At 33.8% G+C, this 22,665-nt stretch overlaps 3 protein-coding genes across 4 annotated transcripts in view; 2 read left to right on the top strand and 1 right to left on the bottom strand.

Annotated features, from left to right (window-relative positions):
* Window positions 1-12,527, top strand: part of LOC113105686 (ADAMTS-like protein 3) — a 152,575-nt gene extending 140,048 nt beyond the window's left edge. The window contains exons 26-31 of the mRNA XM_026266920.1: window positions 1,053-1,268; window positions 3,049-3,232; window positions 7,647-7,851; window positions 9,092-9,195; window positions 9,296-9,510; window positions 10,632-12,527. Of these exons, the coding sequence (XP_026122705.1) occupies window positions 1,053-1,268; window positions 3,049-3,232; window positions 7,647-7,851; window positions 9,092-9,195; window positions 9,296-9,510; window positions 10,632-10,750 (1,043 nt within the window). The 3' untranslated portion in view covers window positions 10,751-12,527. The remainder of the gene's footprint in view (window positions 1-1,052; window positions 1,269-3,048; window positions 3,233-7,646; window positions 7,852-9,091; window positions 9,196-9,295; window positions 9,511-10,631) is intronic.
* On the bottom strand, window positions 11,465-15,579 carry LOC113105688 (stabilizer of axonemal microtubules 2-like). The gene is made up of 4 exons (XM_026266923.1): window positions 15,416-15,579; window positions 14,983-15,162; window positions 14,617-14,819; window positions 11,465-13,862 (listed from the first exon to the last, which is right to left on the bottom strand). The coding sequence occupies exons 1-4, from the start codon at window positions 15,451-15,453 to the stop codon at window positions 12,892-12,894; spliced, it is 1,392 nt and encodes a 463-aa protein (XP_026122708.1). The 5' UTR covers window positions 15,454-15,579; the 3' UTR covers window positions 11,465-12,891.
* A 27-nt stretch (window positions 15,580-15,606) lies between these two features.
* LOC113105687 (elongation factor-like GTPase 1) overlaps window positions 15,607-22,665 on the top strand; it is a 91,524-nt gene continuing 84,465 nt past the window's right edge. The window contains exons 1-8 of one of the 2 annotated variants that reach the window (XM_026266921.1): window positions 15,607-15,657; window positions 16,606-16,706; window positions 16,825-16,892; window positions 18,090-18,174; window positions 18,264-18,397; window positions 18,601-18,738; window positions 19,591-19,808; window positions 22,045-22,168. In XM_026266921.1, the coding sequence (XP_026122706.1) occupies window positions 16,616-16,706; window positions 16,825-16,892; window positions 18,090-18,174; window positions 18,264-18,397; window positions 18,601-18,738; window positions 19,591-19,808; window positions 22,045-22,168 (858 nt within the window). In that variant the 5' untranslated portion in view covers window positions 15,607-15,657; window positions 16,606-16,615. The other variant, XM_026266922.1, reaches the window with a different exon arrangement.

Below are 22,665 nucleotides of genomic sequence, written 5' to 3'. Positions count from 1 at the left end.
TTTTGGGATCCCCTCCAAAAACAAGTTTTCTTAGTGTGAAGAACATTTTATAATCTAAAGAACCTTTTGTTGAATGGAAATGGAATGGTCAATGCCAATAAAGAACCTTTATTTTTAGGAGTGTATGAGCTTGTTTGGAAATGTAAACACCATATTATTAGTCTTACTTAAATAAATTGAAATTTTATTGCGTGTAAAAGGGCTTGTGTCTTGTAGTTTCATGGGACTGTATACTAAGTATTTTCACACACACATAAAAAAAAAAATGTTTATCACAAATAATTTTCTCAATTAAAAATCACTTTGTGACAATAATGTATTATTATTAGTAGTAGTAGTAGTATTAATTATCATTACTCTTATTATTAAGATAATTTATTCATAATGCAATGTTTTCCATAGGGTCTTTTGTGTTATTTATTTTTATTTATATTTATTTTTAATATAGTTTTTGCAAAATATTTAAGTTTTAGATATATTATTACATTGAAAAACTAAATGAAAATGAGAAATGTTGCTTTATAAAATTTTATTTCAGTTAATCTTTATGGTATTTCAAGTAACTGAAATGCTTGTATGGTTTTTGTTAAAAGTACTCAAGACACTGCGTAAGATTTTAAGACAAGTTTTCGAAGGATGTGTCTTTTTCTGTATATGCTTTTTTGTTATTGTTTTACCACACTGGCAGATTCACATGTTTTTAACTTCTTTTGCAGAGTAAATGTATCTTATTTCAAGGATTTTTAAATTTTTTTGCCTGCATAACAACTAAAAAATTATAATTTAAAAAAAACATATTTTTTTCAGTGAAGAGATGCTTTTTTTATGACATGAACATGAATCATGAAGAAACATAAAGGCCTAGAGTCAACTGTAGTGTTTTGTCAACCTGCACAGCCGCTGTAGCCTTATTCTTATTTTTCTGTGTGTGGGAGTTCAGATTTGATTGACTTAAAATGCTCTTTTTAGTGCATGTTTTGCACACTTCAATCAATAAATGTCAAATGCAAATGAGAGGAGACCCTTTAAAATTCACCCATAACCCCCTTCAGGTTGCCCGGTGGTCCCCAATCACAGGAAGCCCATCAAGTGGTCTTATCAGAACCAGACCCTAAATCAGAGTCCAGGCGTGAGCTACCGCATGCTGGTGGGGGGACGAGTTCTGGAGATGAAGATGCACGGATGGACGTTTGACGGACGCTACGAGTGCCAAACACAAACCAACAACCAGAAGCCTATAAAAGCTTGGATTAATGTGCTTTCACAAGGTTAGTGTGAATAAAAACAATATGAGGGAATAAACTAATAAACATCATCTGGTTGACCACGTCTTGTAATAATCTTTCTGAAAATTCCTGTCATATGCACATAAACTGACAGTCACCACTTATAAGTTACTACTAAATATTGTAGAAACTTAATTTTCTGTAAAGTTGCTTTGCAATGATTTGTATCGTAAAAAGCACTATACAAACAAACTGAAATGAATTAAACTCTTAAAACTTAAAGTGTTCTTTAGTTTTGGAAATACATATTCAATGTGCAATGTGCATGTGTACAGTATGCATGTATGGATAACCAGATGATCTGCTGTATTCGCCAACATGTGTGCAACATGCAACAATACTGATTTTACACTAAAATTGCCAAATCATATCTATATATTGTTTTTATGTATTTTAGATTGAAAGACAGTATGCTAGGAATTTAAGAGCTAAGTACACTATGCAACTGTAATATCTATGTAATACACGGTTTTGTTCTTTATTCATTTATGTATGTTGTTGTTTGTGATTGGGTTTTTGTATTGTTGTTATATGCGTGATGTGACAGTACATAAGAAGTGCATAAAGTACTGCAGTACAAAGAAGTGCTATGCATAAAGTCAGCAAAAAGTGCAAATAAAAAGAGATGAATAGCCATAGTCTACTGATGAAACTCAACACCCAGAATAGACAGGAAAGTAAAAGTCGACGTCGTGTTGAAGGTTTGGACATGAATTGGACTTCAGTTCTGTCTTGCAGAAAACCAAGCGCTCGGAGCTCATTTGTGTCTTGTTAAAGCTGCATGTCTTCCTTTCAGTTCCCACACAATGCCAGGAATTTTAAAAGCTAGAGACGATTGTGTAGATATTCAAGCCCAGATTCCTAGAAACCTTTAAGGGCTTGTAAATGGTCCCTATAACCTCTCTTTTGAATCAGGCAATTTGGCAGCACTTGAGTAATAGTGGTGCTTCTCTAATAGTGTGTCCCTGGTATTGATTCATGTCATACCTGTTTTGTCCTTTATAATAAAAATTCACAGAAATTCATGTCTGGATACACAGTACTGTTTTCTCTATGTGTGTATGTATATATGTATATATATATATATATATATATATATATATATATATATATATATATATAGGATCATGTAACACTGAAGACTGGAGTAATGATGCTGAAAATGTTAGCTTTGATCACAGGAATAAATTAAATATATATATATACTTTATATATTTAGTTTATTCCTGTGATCAAAGCTAACATTTTCAGCATCATTACTCCAGTCTTCAGTGTCACATGATCCTCCAGATATCTTTCTAATATGCTGATTTGCTGCTGAAGAAACATTACAATTTTTATAAATGTTGAAAACAGTTGTGCTGCTTAGTATTTTGGTGGAAACAGAGATACTTTTTTTTTTTTTTTTTTAGGATTCTTTGATTCCAAATACAGTTCCAATAGAATACTATTTATTTTCAAATATAAATCTTTGGAAAGATTAATTAATCAGTTTAAATAGTCTAGAGTTGTATTATAAATGATCAGGAAATGGTCTATATTCAAATTATATGGTATTCTGTACTATTTATATACAATAAAATACATACAATGACTAAATAAATGAAAAAAAAAAGTTGAATTTTTTTTCCAATGATTCAAAGCCTACAGAACAACAACAACAAATAAATAGCTTATTTTATCACCAATAATTTTAATATCATCTCTGTATGTGTATCATAACTGTATGTCTATTTCTCTTTGTGTCTTTTGTGGGGTGTAGAGTTTGAGTGGCGTTTGGGTGAGTGGAGCACATGCAGCACTTCCTGTGGCAACAGAGGGACTCAGATGAGGAAGGTACGATGTCTGACGTCAGAGGGCCAAGAGATGCCTCATTCAGTCTGTCATCATCTTCCCAAACCGATCAGTCAACCACGGCCATGCAACCTTGTGGACTGCCCTCCCAGGTACACTTCTCTAAGCAAATAATAAAAATACTTATAGAAATAGCTCACCCAAAAATGGATTTGGAGAAATTTTGCCTTATATCTAACCATCACGTACATAATAACGCTTCTTCCAGTGAAAAAGTCCATTCCCTGTTGTCCACTCAAATCGTAATCCACCAACATATTTGTTTAGAACTGTTTGGACTGTTTTCGCATCTAAACGAATCTGCTTGATCTGTGCATATTTCTCTCCTGATTCAGAAAAGATGACTTTTTCACTGGAGAAAGCACTATTATGAATAATCTGATTGATTCTTACAAACAAGCAGCTTTTCACTTCACAAGACAGGACAGACTGGAGTCATGTTATGGATTATTGTGATGTTTTTTATCAGCTGTTTGGACTATCATTCTGACGGCACCCATTCACTGGAGAGGAAGTGATACTAATGCAATCAGAATTTCTCCAAATGTGTTCTGATGAAGAAACAAACTTGTCTTAGATGGCCTGAGAGTGAATACACTTTCAGCTAATTTTCATTTTGAACTGAACTATTCCTTTAAATAATATGCAGCATTTGTCAAGATGACAAAACCAATCAGGATTGGGTGCAATGTGAAAAATCCATAAAAACTGTCATGTTGTGCTATCAAACCTAGTGTATAATTAGCCCTGTTCTCTGACCGTTAGCGATTCAGAAGACAGTTACAGTGACAGCCACTCCGTCTTTGATAAACGAGCGTCTGCTGACGGATCTCTCTATAGACTTTAATATAAAGAGAGCGGAACCCTTAACAAGTCTGAGAGCTGTGATGCATTTGACTGCGAGCAGCACCCCGGTCCTCAGATTCCCAGCCAAAGTGCCTCTCTCCATCAAACAGCCCATCTATCATTGCCTTCCCAGCATCAGTCTTTTCAGGGGCCGTGCAGACGCTCAACGGAGCACATGAATCAAACTGTATGAGTCCAATGGGGCCGGAGAAGAGCAGATATCAGCTGTCAGTGTAAAAGAGCTTCTTTTTGTCAGTGCACTGGTCTGGCCGGAGAAAACCCTGTGGGGTTTTACCATTTCGACACAATCCAGAGAAAACAGAACATTTGGAATTAAAAAAAATATTGTAAACAAAATATATTAATGTCCAGGATCAGAAATTAATAGCTTGATTTCCAGGACCTTTTTTTAAAGGTGTCATCTGTCATGTCTGGCAAAAAAATCTAGTCGTACTCCACATTCCATACCAGATGGGGGCAGTATGCCTCAATAAAGTGAATTGGTCTACTCTAGAGTAACAAACGAGAAACGGCATAGTCTCTATGATCCGCCCCTACCTTCACAACAACCCTACAGCCATAGCCGAAGCCTAAGAGGACGTTTTGCCTCCAGAGGAACGTTGGGTGATGTCAAGTGATTTTGAAACATGACATCTTCAAGCTACTCCCCTTCACCTTTACCAGTGAATATGTTCCTATTCGTTTTGTTCATATTACATTTTGAGTTGTATATACACATTATTTGAATTAAATTAATTTGACAGACAGCATTCTGTCAACATCATTGGTCGACATCAGATTTGAACTTTGAACTTTTTTTCTCCTATTTGAACTTTAGCACTCACTATTCTGAAAAAAATAACTAACTAGCTTTCTAATCTTTTTGTATGCTATCTGTTTTCTTTTAATTTATTATACAATTAACAAAACATTAAAACATTAAAAGATCTCTAACACTAGCTTGCTCTATTCTTTATCTATTCTATCAGTTTTTTATTTATTTATTATATTATTTAAAATCCCTACGTGTACTGTGTAAGGCTACAGTAACTGAGACTTGTTATAGCACTTTTATATCATTGCTTGTTTGTTGATTTTGATCGCTTCCATTGTCCTCATTTGTAAGTCAGCTAAAAGGTGGCATGCATGCATTTTAAGTTATATAAATGAATATATAAATTATAAACTGTATAAAAAAAATAAATAAAAAAAAAACACTGGTAAAAACAGATAAAAAGGGTGCCATGTAACATATTAATATAAACAAATTTTCTATAAAAAAAAAAAAATTATATATATATATATATATATATATATATATATATATATATATGTATATATATGTATATATATATATATATATATATATATATATGTATATATATATATATATATATATATATATATATATATATATATATATATATATATATGTATATATGTATATATATATATATATATATATATATATATATATATATATATATACTCTGTACTAGATAATGGTAGAAGATTACCAGCTTTTCTTTCTTTCATTCTTTCTTTCTTTCTCTCTTTCTTTCTTTCTTCTTTATAATGGTAATGCAATATTATGACAGAAATCAGTGCAGATTATTGCTCTTGAATTTTTAATTATGTTGATTAATATAATAATAATAAAAAATGTGTGTTTGTGGAAATGGATTGCCATATTTTTTATAGACAAAGCAAGATAACAAGCATTTAGGAATTCACAAAAGTCAAGACTTCACATTATTTTAATAGCATTAAAAATACAATATTTCTTTAAACTAGAATGTTCCCCATCACTAAAGTGGTCATTGATTTTAGTCTAGCATGAGTTAAAAAAAAACATTCTAATCACTTGTGATTGGCCACTGCATTATAAGATCAAGAGAACTCAATCTCAAGACAAACGTGTTTGATTGGTTAGAATGCTGATGCAACATGAGCAGATCTAAATGCAATGGCACATTAGACACCTTTCTTTCAATTTCACTTCATGCACAAGAGCCATAATAGAGTTAGTTTATTTGTCACATGTCATTTTCCCTTCTGTAAAGAGATTGTGTTATTTTTGAACATTTCATTTTGGTTACATTAGAATTTTGCAAGTTAATGATATTAGCTTTTTTTTAAGCACAAAAATAAAATGAAAAAGCTAAATTTTGCCTTTAAATAAGCAGTTTAGTGAACTGAATGATATTAGCATGTACTGTATTTCCACTCTTTCATATAAAAGTAAGCAGGAGAAAAATATTCTAGAATCATTAGCATAGTCCACGTTTCACATGGTGTGCTGATTGATTGAGGGTTTCAGGGTTTCTCGGATAACACAGGATAGATAGTGCACACGAACACTCTCCGACTTCTGAACGTCCATGCCAAAAACATCATCTGATTATTGCCATGCGTCTGGACTCAGCGCATGAATCATATGGCTCTGTGAAAACGTTTAGCGTCAGTTCAGAGCCGTCAGCGGGAGATCCTCTCACAAAGCGTGTCTTTGTTACTGCTTCTTGCTCTCTAACACAACCCCAAATGCCCTGCAGAGGCTCCCAGCTCCCCAGTGACTGGGTTACAAGCTGGGCTTTTTGAAAAACCAAATATATCCAGCCATACGTATCCATTGTTGAAATGTATAGAGATATATATTCTTGTCGGTTTGGAATGGCACATATCCAGAGTTAGCTAGAAGTTTGAGGTTTGTTAGGGGGTGTTTAACTGGGTGAGTGCAAAGAAAATTGGTAATATGCAGCTAGATAAAGGTTAAATCTATGATACGATGCTTCAGGTGTGAAGATAAATCATGTACTGTAATGATTCAAATTACATTTAACTTAATTTTTTTTCCACCGTCCATGATGTTTTTACAGCTAAAGCATGTAATTTTTTGCAGCATTAAATGGAATTGTAATTGAAAAACAAAATGTGCATTTTAATTGTAATATATATATTTTTAAACTTCTGACAACAGGTTTCAACACTGCTAATAATAATAATAAAAAAAAATTTCTTTAGCAGCAAATCAGCATATCAGAATGATTTCTGAAGGATCATGTAATGTAATGATGCTGAAAATTCAGCTTTGATCACAGGAATAAATTACATTTTAAAATAGATTAAAATAGAAATTAGTTGTTTTGAATTCTAATAACTTTTCACTATTTACCAGTATTTTTTAATCAAATAGATGCAGCCTTATTGATACTTCTTTCATAAAAAAAAAAAAAAAAAAAAAAAAAAGAATCTTACCAACCCAAACTTTTGAGCATTTCTACCGTATAGTACAAAGATAACACCAAACAGGAGTATGCTACATTATCACATGGCCTCATTATGTTTATTCAGTGGATAGCATACAGTTATGATCTATATTTTTTGGCAGTCTGATTAAGAAACAGATGTGAAATCGTGACTTCTGGCTCATCAATCACACTGGAACTGGAAGGTCAAGTTGAGTGCAATGCATTGTGGGATAAACTTATACAGTGTGCTTTGTTTCATACTGCACATATAATAAAAATATATAGGTCATCTGTATATTTCATTCATGCTGAAAATTTCTGGTTGATTTTGCAGTATTTTTATATTGTATTATCACATGAGCTTTTTAAATCATTCTGAAGCTCTCCTGACTGTTTTTGCTTTATCGGTCAGTTGGGTGTCAACAGTGTGGTCCAGATGCTCCAGTTCCTGTGGGCGGGGCTTCAGAGAGAGGCGGGTCTCCTGTCAGCAGGTGGAGGCCTCTGGGAGCGTGAGGGTTTTGTCCAGCTCAGCGTGTGAAGGATCTCGTCGGCCAGAAGACAGGGAACAGTGCAGCTCATACGCGTGTGTGGAGTGGCTCACCGGCCCCTGGGGAAAGGTATGTTTACTGCCACATTTACCTTCATTTTAACCTCTTTAATGTGGAGCGATGGGATAAAATAATGTATATAATTAGTGATAGATCAGTATATTAGTCAGGCCAATTATCTATTGCCAATATAGCAGATATTGTAGATATTGATACAGATGGTAACTGTTGAAAACATATTATGGTCAACAATTATAGTTATTTTATATTCTGTGGATTTACTGTTAAGACCATGCCTAACTATATTAATATTTTACAATATTACTGTTTTTACTATACTTTTCATCAACTAAATTGATCAAATATTTATAGATAGACAGACAGATAGATTTAATATTAATATCACTCAATATTTATACCATATTGAGTAATATCAATATTAATATTAATGTAATGTTATGTGACATGGTCCTTCAGAAAACACTTTTTTAGTCCAATCAATCTCAAATGTAAAAAATATTTGTCAATGAATCCTTTCTGAATATTTGTTGTTTGTAAATGATTGTCACTATGGATTTTTTGAAGACGGAATAATACAAATTCATAAAAATTTGTATTCCCCCACTGGGAATTTATTGTATTGTGACATATTAGGAAAGTACGGAGCCCCGCACATGACATGCAAGAGAAAATAAATAAGTTGTGTGCACGATTTACCAATTTGTTGCTTTAATGTACTAAAACTTGCGCACGATTACTATTGTGTTCCCTCGGTTTGCTAAATCGTGTGCACGATTTAGCAAATCGAGGGAACGAATTAGTAAATCATGCACACAATTTATAAATCAAATGAAAGAAATAGTAAATCGAGGGACGCAATAGTAAATCGAGGGATGCAATGGTAATCGTGCACATGTTTTAGTACATTGAGGGAACGAATTAGTAAATCGTGCGCACAATTTAGCCCACTATTTCTTCTTGCATGTCATGTGCGGGGCTCCGTAGGAAAGCAAATTAGGATACTTAAATATTTTAATAGTATAGTAAAAGTTTTTATATATTCATATGCTATAATATTGTATTCAGATTTGAATAGTTAATAATAACTTAATGATTCGTGCAAAATGTCAAAAGTAAAGTAAAATACTGACCAGTTACAGAATCTAAAAATATGTACTTCCATCATATAACATTCATGTTATTTGCCAGATACACATAATCACTTTTACATACTGTAGCTAATGCCTGTTTAGTATCAGAGCAGCTGCGTCCTCATCATATTTACAGTGATGGTAATGCGTGTTCACAGTGCACAGGTCGATGTCTGGGGCCTGCGGTGGCCACACAGAGCAGAAGCGTCTCGTGCAGACACTTCAGCAACTCCACGTCCAAAACCTGCGACCCGAAAGAAAGGTGCCAGACTTGTTATGCAGTATTTAGCTTCACTTATTCTCCCATCCACAGCTCTGTTAACCTGTTCTTTCTCATGGTCTGGTTCTCAAACACCTTTAAGGCCGTCATCCATGAGGAACTGTTCGTCTGAGATGTGTGACGTGCACTGGAAGGTGTTCCCGTGGAGGACGTGTACCGCGGCGTGCGGCAGCGGCTTCCAGTCCCGTCGAGTGGAATGCATCCATCGGCAGAACAAGAAAACCCTCCCTGACCAGCACTGCGCCTGGCAACGGCGGCCTTCTACCTGGCAACACTGCAACATCACTTCCTGTGGCAGTGAGTCTCTTAAAACACCTTGTTATAAAGCAGAGCATCTGTATGGTTCAGTGAACGTTTGCCCTCGTTCGCCACCTTTAGAGTGTTCATGTTTTATTAGGGAAAATATTAGCGACCTGAGGGCCAAATATATTGGCTTGTTCCGTCACTCTCGAAGTCCAAGTTATCACAACGTCCCAAGAGGACTTGCTCTCGTTCGCAGGTTTTTCTTCATTTTTTCTTTTTTTTTTAAAGCTCGGTCATTTCTGAAATGCTGTCGGTCCAAACGTCTGCTTTTTGTTCTTCACTCTTCTGTGGTGAAACTTAATGAAACATCATTTTTTTTGTGTTGCTTGACTTGTTTCTCGTGCAGAAATGTTTAATAAAACAACACCAATAAATGAACTTATATTGTTTTTAGAGTGTGAAACCGTGGTCACGCTAGACTATGAGCACGGCATGTTGCATCACACCACAGTTAACAGGATATGATATCACACTCGAAGGATTCTTTTTTTAAGGAAAAAATGAATGACTAAAAACAAAAAAGTGAAAATATACTGTGAGCAGCAACACAGCTTAGTTTTCTGTGACTTGAGGTCAGTCTGTGACGTTTGGATCCTTTGCAGGTCATAGTTCACCAAACTTGAATTTGAAATGTAGCGGAGGACAAAATGAATGTGAATGAATTAACATTTCTGGTTCCCCGTGATTCTGTGTGTATTAATGTCATTGGATAAGTTGATTTAACCTATATGAAAATATATTAATAACAATGAATAATAAAGCATAATAGTTATAATAATATTATGCTTTATTATTTATTTATTATTCAGAAAGACCAACAGAAAACTCAACACTTTCATAATTATTAATTTTCATATTTACATATTTTTTTTTATTTAACTAGATAATTAATTCCGAGTTAATCTAGTTCATTGCTTTCGGAAGCATATTTAAATGTTGTTGTTTACGAACTCATTTATGTAAATAGCTTCTATTCTCTGACTATTTGTCTGTATTTTAATCTTTAATTAAAATTTGCATTTGTTTGCCAATTAATGAGTGGACTGTGCTTTTGAAAAGTATGATTTCCAGACGTATATTTTGAAAAAGGTTTGTTTTCTTTTGTGCTTCTGTAGGTGAGTGTAAGGACAGAACCCACTACTGTCCCGTGGTCAAACAACTCAACCTTTGCTCCGTGGATCTGTATCGGCAACGCTGCTGCCAGACCTGCTCACAGGACACCAGCGCCACCTAGTGACCACCAGAGACCAAACCAACAGACAAGCCCTGATTCTCTCTCCTAACACAGAATATTGTTAAATCGTACAAACAAAAAGGACACCTGGAGTATATGGACTAAACGATATCTGGACTACACTTCACTGGATGCTTTCCCACAATCATCAGAAGAACAAAGAGGAAATCACTTGATGAGATTTGAAACTTCTCTCTTCGCCAGCTTTCTCTGCACATCTCATTTTATCTTGCCCTGAAAATGATATAACGTATATTAATTTAAGATTTTTACATGAGAGGACAAATCTTATCGGACCATTCACCAATGTGAAGGAAATAGAAAGGCCTCTTGGGTGTACTAATAATATCAGTAGTACACAGCTTGGAGTATTAAGAGAGACATTCATTCATTCTTTTTTTTCTTTTTTTTTTTTAAGTCAGTGCTACCTTGAAGTCAACATGAAATGCTGTCTCAACCCATTTTACTACTCTAATCTGATTGCTTCAGAGGCGAGCAAAAATAAATTCAACAATAAAAATGTGGGGCGGGGCGTAATTGTATTTATTAGGATTTGATTGGCTTGTAAATGGAATCAGGTGGTCAGAGGGGAGGAGTCAGAGGAGTAAGAAAGATTTGTGATGCCTGCCATAAAGGGAAATATTTTCAGAGGGAAGCAAGTTTAGTGGAAGTTTATTTCCATCATGGAATGAAAAATAAAACCGTTATTCTGACTTTTTTTTTTTACTCATTTATATCATACAAAGTAGTTTTTTTGTTTTTTTTTCGAATATCAAATCTGAGTATATATCTCACAATTCTGAGGAAAAAGTCAGAATTGCGAAGTAAAAACTAGTAATTATAAGAAGAAAAGTCTGAATTGTGAAATATAACCTCACAATTGTGAGAAGAAAAAAAAAACATTATCTGGAATATTGTGTCTATCAAGGAATAATAATTAAAACTCACATATCAATAATAATTAATAACTCACACACATTTTGACTTTTTTTTTCTGTTTTCAGAATTGTAAACTCACAACAAGAGTTTTATTTTCCAAATTTGAGTTTATATCACAAAATAATAATAAGTGTTTTTTTTTTCTGAATTGTTGGATATAAAAAGTCACAATGAACGTTTGGTGGAAGTGAGCTAAAGTTTATTTTGATAAACATTTCAAAGACAAACACATTAGCATGTTTTAAATAAGTAAACCATTTTGTTTTCACGTTGACTCTAATATTAAATAACGATGTTTTAATATGGACGTAGAATGTATGACAGAAAACCCGTTGACTGATTGAAATGGCATGTGCCATAAAAGTACCATTTCTCCAGCCGTCTTTTAGGTGTATGTTTTGTGTTCAACCAATGTGCTGCATTGTAAAATATGTCTTGTATATAATGTGTTTTTAAGTGCAATATTGTACATTGAGTGTAGAAAGTTTGGATTTTATTTTCTTACTTGGTTTAGTTTGTCTTTATAATCCATATTTTAAATTAAACCCAACACAGACCTACGTACTTATAGCACTTGAAGTGAATTATCCATATCTCTAATATAACGGTTTCCTACTGGCCTTTATGCATGCATTTTAAGTACATGAACAAATGTTGTACATAAGCCACTCACTGAATTTATCCATCAATTTAATCCATTGCATTTTATTGCTACAGTATGTGGAGAAAGTGCCGCTACATGACTCGGTTAAGGAAGTGCCAGTTCTGGTTCTGTACATGTCAATATTGCAAACAGTCTATGTGATAAAAAAATAAATAAATACAGTTTTACCAATCAGTTTAGAATTATTGATCTTTGTATTCTATTTTGTGGTTAAAACAATCAATTATTGTGATTGCAAAAAGCATGTTTTATGTGGTTAACTAATCTGTTGTTTAAAAAAAAAAACACATTTGTTTGATAAAAAAATAAAGTAATATTGTGAAATATTATTACAATTTAAAACAACTACTTTCTATTTCAGTACATTTTAAAATCTATTTTATTCCTGTGATGAATGCATAATTAATGTTTTATGAAAGATAGTTTAACCCACTGACCTTTAATCGTAATTCATTACGATTCCCCGTAGGATTACAATAATTCAGAGAGATCATATTGTTTGCTAGTTTCCTTTTATAGAAACAACATGATGACTTTCTTAAGATGTCAAGACCATTTCCTTGGGCGTCTCAATCTTGTCAGCAGATGTCGTCTTGCGGAAGAAGCGGTGGCCTCGATCATCGTAATTATCGAAAACAAACCCCGGCGGAGACTCAAGACTGGCAGGACACACGCTGATCTTCTTGGGTGTGAACTCCGTGCGGTACACGGTGTCGTTCTGTAGGGGAGCATCGGTCCGCAGTGGTGCGTTTTGGGGCTTGAAGCTGAAACTAGGCTGTGCTTCATGCTGAATGAAATGAGCCCTGAAGGTGGTCAGATCTTCCATTTTCCCGCTGGCTCGCTGGATTTCTTCTTGTTTCCGGATCATACTTTGACGGGGAGCCGCCCACGGCTGGAAGTCATCTCTCATGGTGGTGCTGCCCTGAAAGGGCTCAGAGGACTTAGTGGGAAGTGAGAAGGGTTTGACTGAAAGGAAGGGCTGGATTTGGTGCTTGATGTAGTCTGTGTGTGAGGTGGTAGTCAGGTCCATGTGCTCTGTTGGACTCATGTACTCCACTGACTTCCTCACCTGCCGGAGGGATACGGGCCACTGCTGGAAATGGTCACGGAATTCCGTGCTGCCCTCGAAAGGCTTGTTGGAGGCCACTTTGAGCAGCTCAGGTTTGCAGCTTTTGGTCGGCTGACTCGGTAGGCCTTGAAAGTCTTGTCGATGGGTGGTGAGGTCCTGGAAAGGTTGGCTGTTGGGTTTGTATTTTACTGGCGGTTTAATGTACCGGGCTTCTAGAGTGTGTGGAACGTATGAGAGCTTGCTGCTGGTCATGTTTTCGAAAGGAGCATCGGATAGCCTGGCTATATTTGGGGGCTTGTAGCTCTCCCGTGGCACTAGGCCTCGGTGGATGAAATCATCCTGGAATGTCGTGGAATTCCCAAACTTTGTAACAGGGGGTTGATATGGTGTGTCAGGCTTAGTCAACTCCCGTCTGCTGATCTCCCACTGACGAAAATCCTCTTTAAAAACATCACACAAAACTTTTACTTACAAACAAAGGCATTTACTGTAATAACTGCTTTTTTATTCATTTCATCTTTTGTACCGTGTACTGAAAATATTGTCAGTCATACTGTATGTTTGGGGTCGGTAAGATTTTTTTAATGTTTTTAAAATAAATCTTCAATGCCCACCAAGGCTACATTTGTTTTGATCAAAATACAGTAGTTGTGAAATATTATTACAATTTAAAAGAACTGATTTCCATTTGAATAGAATTTGAAATGGAATTGTGGTGCAAATTGCAAATGTGGTGTGATTTTCAGCATCATTACAGTCTTCGGTGTCACATGATCCTTCAGACATCATTCTAATATGCTGATCTGCTGCTCAACAAACGTTTCTTCTTATTAACTGTTATTTTTGTGTGTTTTTTTTTTTCTGGGATTCTTTGACAAATAGAAATCCCAAACAAACAGCAAAGTCTTTAATGTCACTTTTGATAAATGTAATGCATCTTTAAATAATTAAAGTGTTAATTTCTTTAAAAATAATAAAAAATATAAAATCTTATTCACCCCAAATTGTTGAACACTAGTGTTTATGATGTTCCTTATAAGTTGCTGTGTATAAATTCTTTTAAATTAAAACAATTCTTGATTTAACATAAGTAACAGCAGATCCCTAGATAAGTTCCAGTTGTTTTGTGTATGTATTCTGAAACTGCATGCTCAGAAAGAATCACATGACCTAATTGACTTAGATTGTCATTACCTTTATAGGTGGGTATGGTGTCCAGTTTTGCATTTGTGGTATGTTCTCTCTCTTTCGGACGTGAAGGAACAAATGGTTGCACTTCATATGGGTTGAAGTCATGTTTATAGGTTGTTCCTAAGTCAATCTCTCCAGGCTTGGGCTTGTATTTGGCCTGCTGCTTCTCAGGGCGACTGGTGACCACATATGGGACATAGTCTGTCCTGAGAAAATGAGAAAACAAAACAGATTATATGAGGCCTATAGAAAGACATAGAGGAGCCATTCTAAAATCTAGTGTGCATGTAAAATACAATTATCGAATCCTAGTGAGTAGATGTATCAAACTGTGTAAATGATCTGATTTAAGATTAGCCATTAATGTACCTGAAGGTGGTTGTTCCTTCCATCGTACCCTGATGAGCTTTATACTGCAGTTGGGGCTTGGTGCTCTTCGGCCGCATGTGCCCTTTATAGGCAGGATACTTCTCTGAGTACTCTGACAACACATTAGTCTTGCTGCCTTTCTTGTACAGGGCCGTGGGCTGGTGTTTACATCGGTGGCGGCTGAAGATAATGAGAAGCATTTAAGACAGAGGAGCCATTTAAAATAAAAGTATCCTTTTGAGAAGACATAAACTTATCACCAAGACGCAGCACTATTAAATTATGTCCAACAAGGTTTGTTTTCTGAATTTGTTTTCCATTAAGTTACGTAACTTGATATTCGTTCTAGCATTCACCCATCAATTATTCAAAACTCCTTCTCGTGCTTCAATATTAATACAAAACAAACAAACACTCTTAAAAATACTCTTACCCACAGCTGCACATCTCACAGATACAGAGACGCGTCATTTTCTTCGTTTTTGTTGTTGTTGAGGAAATCGGTAAATTTCCCTCACTTAACACTCCTTCACTAGCGTTAGTCCTGTACTAAGCGTCCCGTTTCCCCGGCAACTCCTGTTTGCTGCGTCCTGGTGACGACGCAGCGTAACGTATTACGTATGACGCGTGCGACGGGTATAACGTATATTTGCGTTTCCGGGACTGGAGGAACATGTGAGTATCTGTTGTCATTTCTCATGCTGATGATTTTAAGATTTATTGAAAGTTAGTATCTGTTTTATTTTTGATAAGGATGCGAGTTTAAATATTACGATGTGATATATGTTTGCGCTGAATGTTCAGTTTGTTCATCTTACGTTAGTTGAATGGACGTTGTTTTGAAAACTTGTGTCAAATGAGCGTCTGAATGAGTGAATGTGAGGTGAATGCGAGAAATAAAGTGGCGAAATCTTCCATTTCTCAACAAAACACACGCGGGTTTGTTTTGAAAGAACGGCATTTAAAACCTGGTCGACTTCAAAGGCATATTTTGTGTTTAAGAAAGAATTTGGACACACAAAAAATTGCATTACTTGTACAACAAAATGTCAAATCAAGTGGCGTAGCGCAAGTACACCCAAAACATAAAAAAGAAAGTTTTGAAATGATAAAACAGTTGACATACTGTTAAAATGTTAGTCATCTGATGCTCCCTTCATCTCTTTTATAACATTTCTAACCATTCAGGGTTGAAACCAATCTTTTACCATAATTATGACATTATATTATTTTGTTTTTATGAGGATATGCTTTCAAATTAGTTGACTAAAATGGTGTAGCAGTAAGTTCCTACGTTTTTCTATTCATTTCAGGATATCCATATATATATATATATATATATATATATATATATATATATATATATATATATATATATATATATATATATATATATATATATATATATATTACTTTTTACAATAGAATAAATTCTAGGGGGGAAAATATCTGTTGTTATTGTGCTACAATAGCTTGAGCAGCATTTTATTGCAGATGTCACTTTTTTATATTTTGTTTCACTGTTTAATGCAGTGGCACTTGCCCAAATGCTTTTTGAGGTTGCTATATATGTATTTGCACTAATAATGAAATTATCTTCTGTGCTTCATCTTCATGGTATAGAAAGTCAAAAATGGGTCACACAATTTTGGAGAAGATAATTGCACTGCAGAAGAAAACATCAAACATCAGGAATCTGTGTATTCTTGCTCATGTAGATCATGGTGAGTTTAAAGGATATGATATGAGTCAGGTCTTTGCTTTTATTAACTGTTAGGCATCTACCACAAGATTTTGGTTTAAACGAAATTGTAAATTATGTAAATGTGTGTGTTCCCATAGGGAAGACGACATTAGCAGACTGCCTGGTGGCGAGTAATGGTATTATATCAAGTCGTTTAGCAGGAAAGGTAAGTGGACCTACAGAGAAAATCAGTTATTAGTCTAATAAAAATCTGCACAATTACTAATGCTTTTTCCAACATTTTTATGATAAACACTGAAAAAAAAAAAATTAAGAGATTTTTTTTTTTTAATGAGAAAAATGTTGACAGTGCATCTTTAACTACATATTGTCATTAGTGTTCTTGTTAACTAAAAGTATTAAAAATCTAATTTGCTAATTTAAATAAGCTTATATAAAATGTAAATATTAGATGAGAAGCTTAAATCTAGAAAAAGTAAAAATAACTAAAACGTTTAAATAAAATAAATAAATGTTTAAGTACGTTAAGTTAAATAAAAAATAAATAAATCACTTAATCTCTAAATTACTAAAACCTCAACTAAAATGAAACCTCAAAATATAAAAATAAAAGTTAATTCAAAATGCTAACAGATTCTGTAATATAAGTAAAGAGTTAAAAAAAGAACAGTATTTATTTAAAATAGAAATCCTTTTTTCTTTTCTTTTTTAACTACCATTCAAAAGTTATGGCAAGTATTTTTTGCCCTCATTTATTTATTTAGTCTTTTTTTTTTTCAAAGAAATTAGTACTTTTATTCAACAAGGATGTGTTAAATTGATAATAATGATAAATTAATAGTAAAGACTTATTATAAGACTTATATTGTTAGAAAAGAAAAGATTTCTATTTTGAATAAACACTGTTCATAAGTTTTCATCAATAAATCCTGAAAAAGGTTTCACAGATTCCCCAAAAAATTGTCATTTATAAAAATGTTATTAGCTTGCATGGATGTTAGTCTATGATCAAACAAAATGTTTACATGTATGTTTGTAAATTATATAGTTTTATAAATTTCACCAAATTTTTATTTAATTGCCATAAATTACAGGTAAATTTCCAACTTGGAATATTTCCAAAATTCAGCAGACAAAGTTGTATATCATAAACTCCAAGCGATTCGTGTGAAAATTGTAGTACTCTGTGTCAAACAAACATAGTCCTTACTCCAACTCTAACCATTAACAACCCATCAAATCAGAGGGAAATAATTGCTTGGCTCAGTTTAGAAAATAATGTAAGATTAGCCTTCATGCAAAATACAGTATATTTGCCACTTTTGTTTCGGCGGAGGAATAGGACATGTCCTCCCTGTCATTGTGATCTGAAACGACAGCTGTTTTCTGTCTGTTCCTGTAGCTGAGATATTTGGACAGCAGGGAGGACGAGCAGATCAGAGGAATCACTATGAAGTCCAGCGCTATTTCATTACACTATACAGCAGGTAATGGCCACTGCGGTCTGTAGCTTTACTGATTCAGCACTATGCACTGCTGTGACTCACGGGTAAGAACTGTACGGTTGTCATTGCAGGAGGAAACGAGTACCTCATTAATCTGATCGACTCTCCCGGTCATGTGGACTTCTCCTCGGAGGTGTCCACTGCTGTCAGACTGTGTGATGGGGCCATTGTTGTTGTTGATGCTGTGGAGGGAGTGTGTCCACAGGTATCATCACCAGGCTACAAATGGTCATGAAAGGCATCTTTAATCACAATGCTATAGATTAAGTATACCTATATTAGATATCTAGATATTTGCTTTATTTCTTGCAGTAAAATTTCTGAATTTACCTGTCAGATATGCTTGTGCGGTTGATGATGGTTCTGTTTTTAAACCTTTACAACATCTCTTTTTTTTTTCTACTTTAGACACAAGTTGTTCTACGACAGGCTTGGCTGGAGAATATCCGTCCTGTTCTTGTCATCAACAAAATCGACCGGCTGATCGTGGAGCTGAAACTCACGTCACAGGAGGCGTACACTCACCTGCAGAAGATACTAGAGCAGGTGAGTCAGAGCTCCAAAACATAAATGAACTATGAACTATTACACATAGGGATGTGTTTATACAACTTCTATTGTATAAATTGTATACTTTTTAAAATAAAAATTTTAAACCAAAAAGTTTATATATATATTTTTATCATTAGTTTTGAGGTCAGTAAGAATTTTTTTAAATAAATAGATTTTTGAATTTAGCATATACACATTAAATTGATTAAAACGGACAGTAAAAAGATGTATACATTGTTACAAAAAATATATTACATGTTATTATATATTATGTTAAATAAATGCTGTTATTTTGAATTTACTATTTACCCTGTGCTTTCCACAAAAATATTGTTTTCAACACATTTATAGTAAGTAGAATTTTCTTGAGCAGGAAATCAGCATATTAGAGTGATTTCTAAAGGATGAACATTCTTCCGTACTATTATTGGAATAAATACGATTTTAAAATATGATGTTTAATAATAAGTTAATAAATATGATAACACCAATGAATAAATATAATAATTTTAAATGGAAATAACACACTTAACACAATATTATTTTACAATATTTCTACTGTATATTTGACCAAATAAATGCAGCCTTTTTGGAGATAAGGGACTTAAAACATAATAATAATAATAATAATAATAATAATAATTAATAATAATAATAAAAATAATTTTGGTTATTTATTTTTTTACTGAGGAGGATGTTTTGACTTAGGAAAGTTAGTCGTTTTTCATAGTCCAAAGATCAGGGAAATGTAATAATTTTTGTGATATGACCCGTTGACGTGTCTCTGTACAATGTTTCTGGACAACAGTGAAATTCTCTAAATGTTTGTTTGCGCTTGTTCTGTAGGTGAATGCAGTTACTGGCTCGTTATTCACCTCTAAAGTCCTGGAGGAGCGCACGGAGAAGGACGCAGAAGCTCAGAGCAGCTGTACAGAGAGCGGCAGCGGAGATCAGGTGTACGACTGGAGCGCAGGGTTAGAAGAAACCGATGACTCGGACCTCTACTTCAGTCCTGACCGTGGAAATGTGGTGTTTGCCAGCGCTATAGACGGCTGGGGCTTCAGGTACAACTTACGCTTTCTCAAACTGAGGGCGCTTTCACATTTTTTGCAATGAATTTATCCGAACATTTGATCAAAAGTAGCTTACATGGTTGGTTTTCACTCTTTACACCTTGCCAGTGGTTGTAGTACTTGCGATGGCTCACAAGATGGCAATACTATACTAGATTTCAACATCAGGACTCCCCGCCTTTTTAATGTATTACACATTTTTTTTAGATACTTTTTAGATACTTGAAATAAGGGTTAAAGTAAAGTACTAATACGACTGGTGTAGGTGGATATTTCTAAAAGCTGACCAAACCAAACACAGCACTCCTCTGGAGAGCATGAGGATGTTTTTTACACCAACGCTCATCACTTTCAGCATGTTTTATATTATAAAAGCACTCCAGACTCAAGGACCTTTTTGCAGTTTGAGATTAAAAGAATAGGTCAGTCAAAAAGTTGGACATCATTTACTCACTCTCATGTTATACTGTTCCCTTTATCGTGTTGTTACTTGAGTGAAACACAAAATATGATGTTAGAAAAAAATGTATGAGCGTTTTTTTTTCCATACAGAAAGTACTAAAGTGCTCTGTACATCTTTTCATTTTCCTTAAAGATTAATTCTCATGGAGGGTATATTAGCATATGGCCTAGAAAGACTTGTTTCAGTCCATTACCGTAATGGAGGCCTTGTTTTATGATTTCTAGACGTCATTAAGTTGTGCTGAACCGATGCAAATGTGACGCATCAATCTCTCAAGCACAAACACAAGAGGCTAAGGGGGCTTTTTTATGTAGACCAGGAAAAGGTGGCCTAGTTAGAAGTCAAACATGGACATCTAAACCAATTTGAAAAAGTTTTAGAAGATTCAGATTCTTAACACTTTACAGTAAGGTTCTGTTTGTTAACATTTATTTATCATGAACCTACAATGATTTCATTTCATGTTAATTTCAATATTTACTAATACATTATTAAAATCTCAAGTTGTGTCTGTTAATAGTTTTTAATGGATATAAGCTAACATGAACTAACAATGAAGATTTGTATTATTATTTACTCATGCTAACAAAGATGAAAAAATACTATAACTACTACATTGTTAGTTAATGTTTGCATTTTGGATGGATGATTTAATATATATTACATGTACTTTAGACTTATATAAATTGCATTGATAATTTGTTTCCTTTACATGTATCCATGTAAAATCAACATGCATTTTAATTGATTATGCTTGTGTGTATATTTTTATATTTTAGATGCATACAAGGAACTGGGGTTTTGAGTTATTATTTAACTCATAAAAAATGTAAAATTAATAAATAATTTAAACGCTATCTAAAAAAATATTTGTATTATGTTATTTGTATAACTAAAAGTTCCGTGAACATTAATTGACATCAGAAAACCGTTATCATACAAAAATTAAGTTAATTTTCAGTTATTAAAAGATAAATGGAATGAATGTTTTGTGCATTCATTTGATAGGAAGAATAATCTAAATACACAACAGATTATTTTTCAGGGGAAAAAAAACATAAGGCTACTTTAAGAAAAAAAAAGAAATAAATTATGTTGATTTGTGCACTCAGATAATTAGAAATGCTAAAAAAAGATTTTGGTTACAATAAAAAATGTGGTGAGAAATTTAAAAATGTTGTCCTAAACATGTCATTTTTGTTCAACTTTTAATAAATGTATATGAAAATGTATAAGTTTCATGATTTTAATTAATTAGAGATTCTTTTTGATTAATACAATTTAATTTAGTCGAGAAAATTTTTATTCAAATCCAGAAAAAATAAAATGGGAAAAAACAGATTTCATAAGGGCCTTAGTTTGGCTGCAGAAGAAGTTATAGAATCCCTGGTGTATTATGTATATATTATATGATGAAGACCAGAACTTGCATCAGCTGGATGTCCAACATGTTTTCATGCACTTACCACCGTTCTATGACTCAGACAGAAATATGTTTTTGAAGATCAAGGGTAATGATATCTTACTGAATATAACTCAGTAAAACAGCATGATGTTTGGCATTGCAGCTGTTAATGTTCTGTTAAATTTAGTTACTTGTTAATTATGCAGTGATCTTACAGCTGTCATAGATTAGAGACGGCGTTGACATCACAGACCTCTTTGAACTGCATTCTTACAAATGAATGGGCTGTAATAAAATAAATAACAAATGACAAGTGCAAATAATGATGCTGAGTTGTCTTTTCTCTAATTCTCTGATAGCATTCATCAGTTTGCGGAGATGTACAGTCAGAAAATGGGCATCCGCTCCTCAGTTCTGCTCAAGACCCTGTGGGGCGACTTCTACCTCAACGCCAAAGCCAAAAAAATCATGAAGGGAGCTCAGGTACTATCTTACAGTCACACTTTTTAACATGGTTTTTGCACTAGTACCATGGTAATATCATAGTATACTTTATAATTCTATATTAATTAAAACATTAGAAAAATAGTAAAGTTGCATTGTATGATGCCATGGTTTTCAATAGGGCATGTTGTTTTTCATCCAAAAAATTTTTTTCATACTTTATTTCGAGGAAATGGTGTCTATGCAAGTCTTAAAAGTCTTAAGTTGCCCTTCCTCAAATTAAAGCCTTAAAAGGTGGAGAAGAAAGCCTTAAATTCATAAAATTATGGCATTCAATATTGCATGCACTGCAAAGAATAAATATCATTAGTATTTTTGTCTCATTTTCCAGTTCAAATAAACATCCTTAAATCAAGATACATTTACTTGAGATTCAAAATGAATCATTTTGATCAGTTTCACAGAAAATAAGACTTTTTATATCGTTCTGCTTGTTGATTAAAGCATCTTTAGACATTTGCACTGGAAAAAAAGAC

The sequence above is a fragment of the Carassius auratus genome, chromosome 7 (assembly GCF_003368295.1).
Source record: "Carassius auratus strain Wakin chromosome 7, ASM336829v1, whole genome shotgun sequence".
Classification (NCBI taxonomy): Eukaryota; Metazoa; Chordata; class Actinopteri; order Cypriniformes; family Cyprinidae; genus Carassius; species Carassius auratus.
This window is presented reverse-complemented; position numbering and strand designations above follow the sequence as displayed.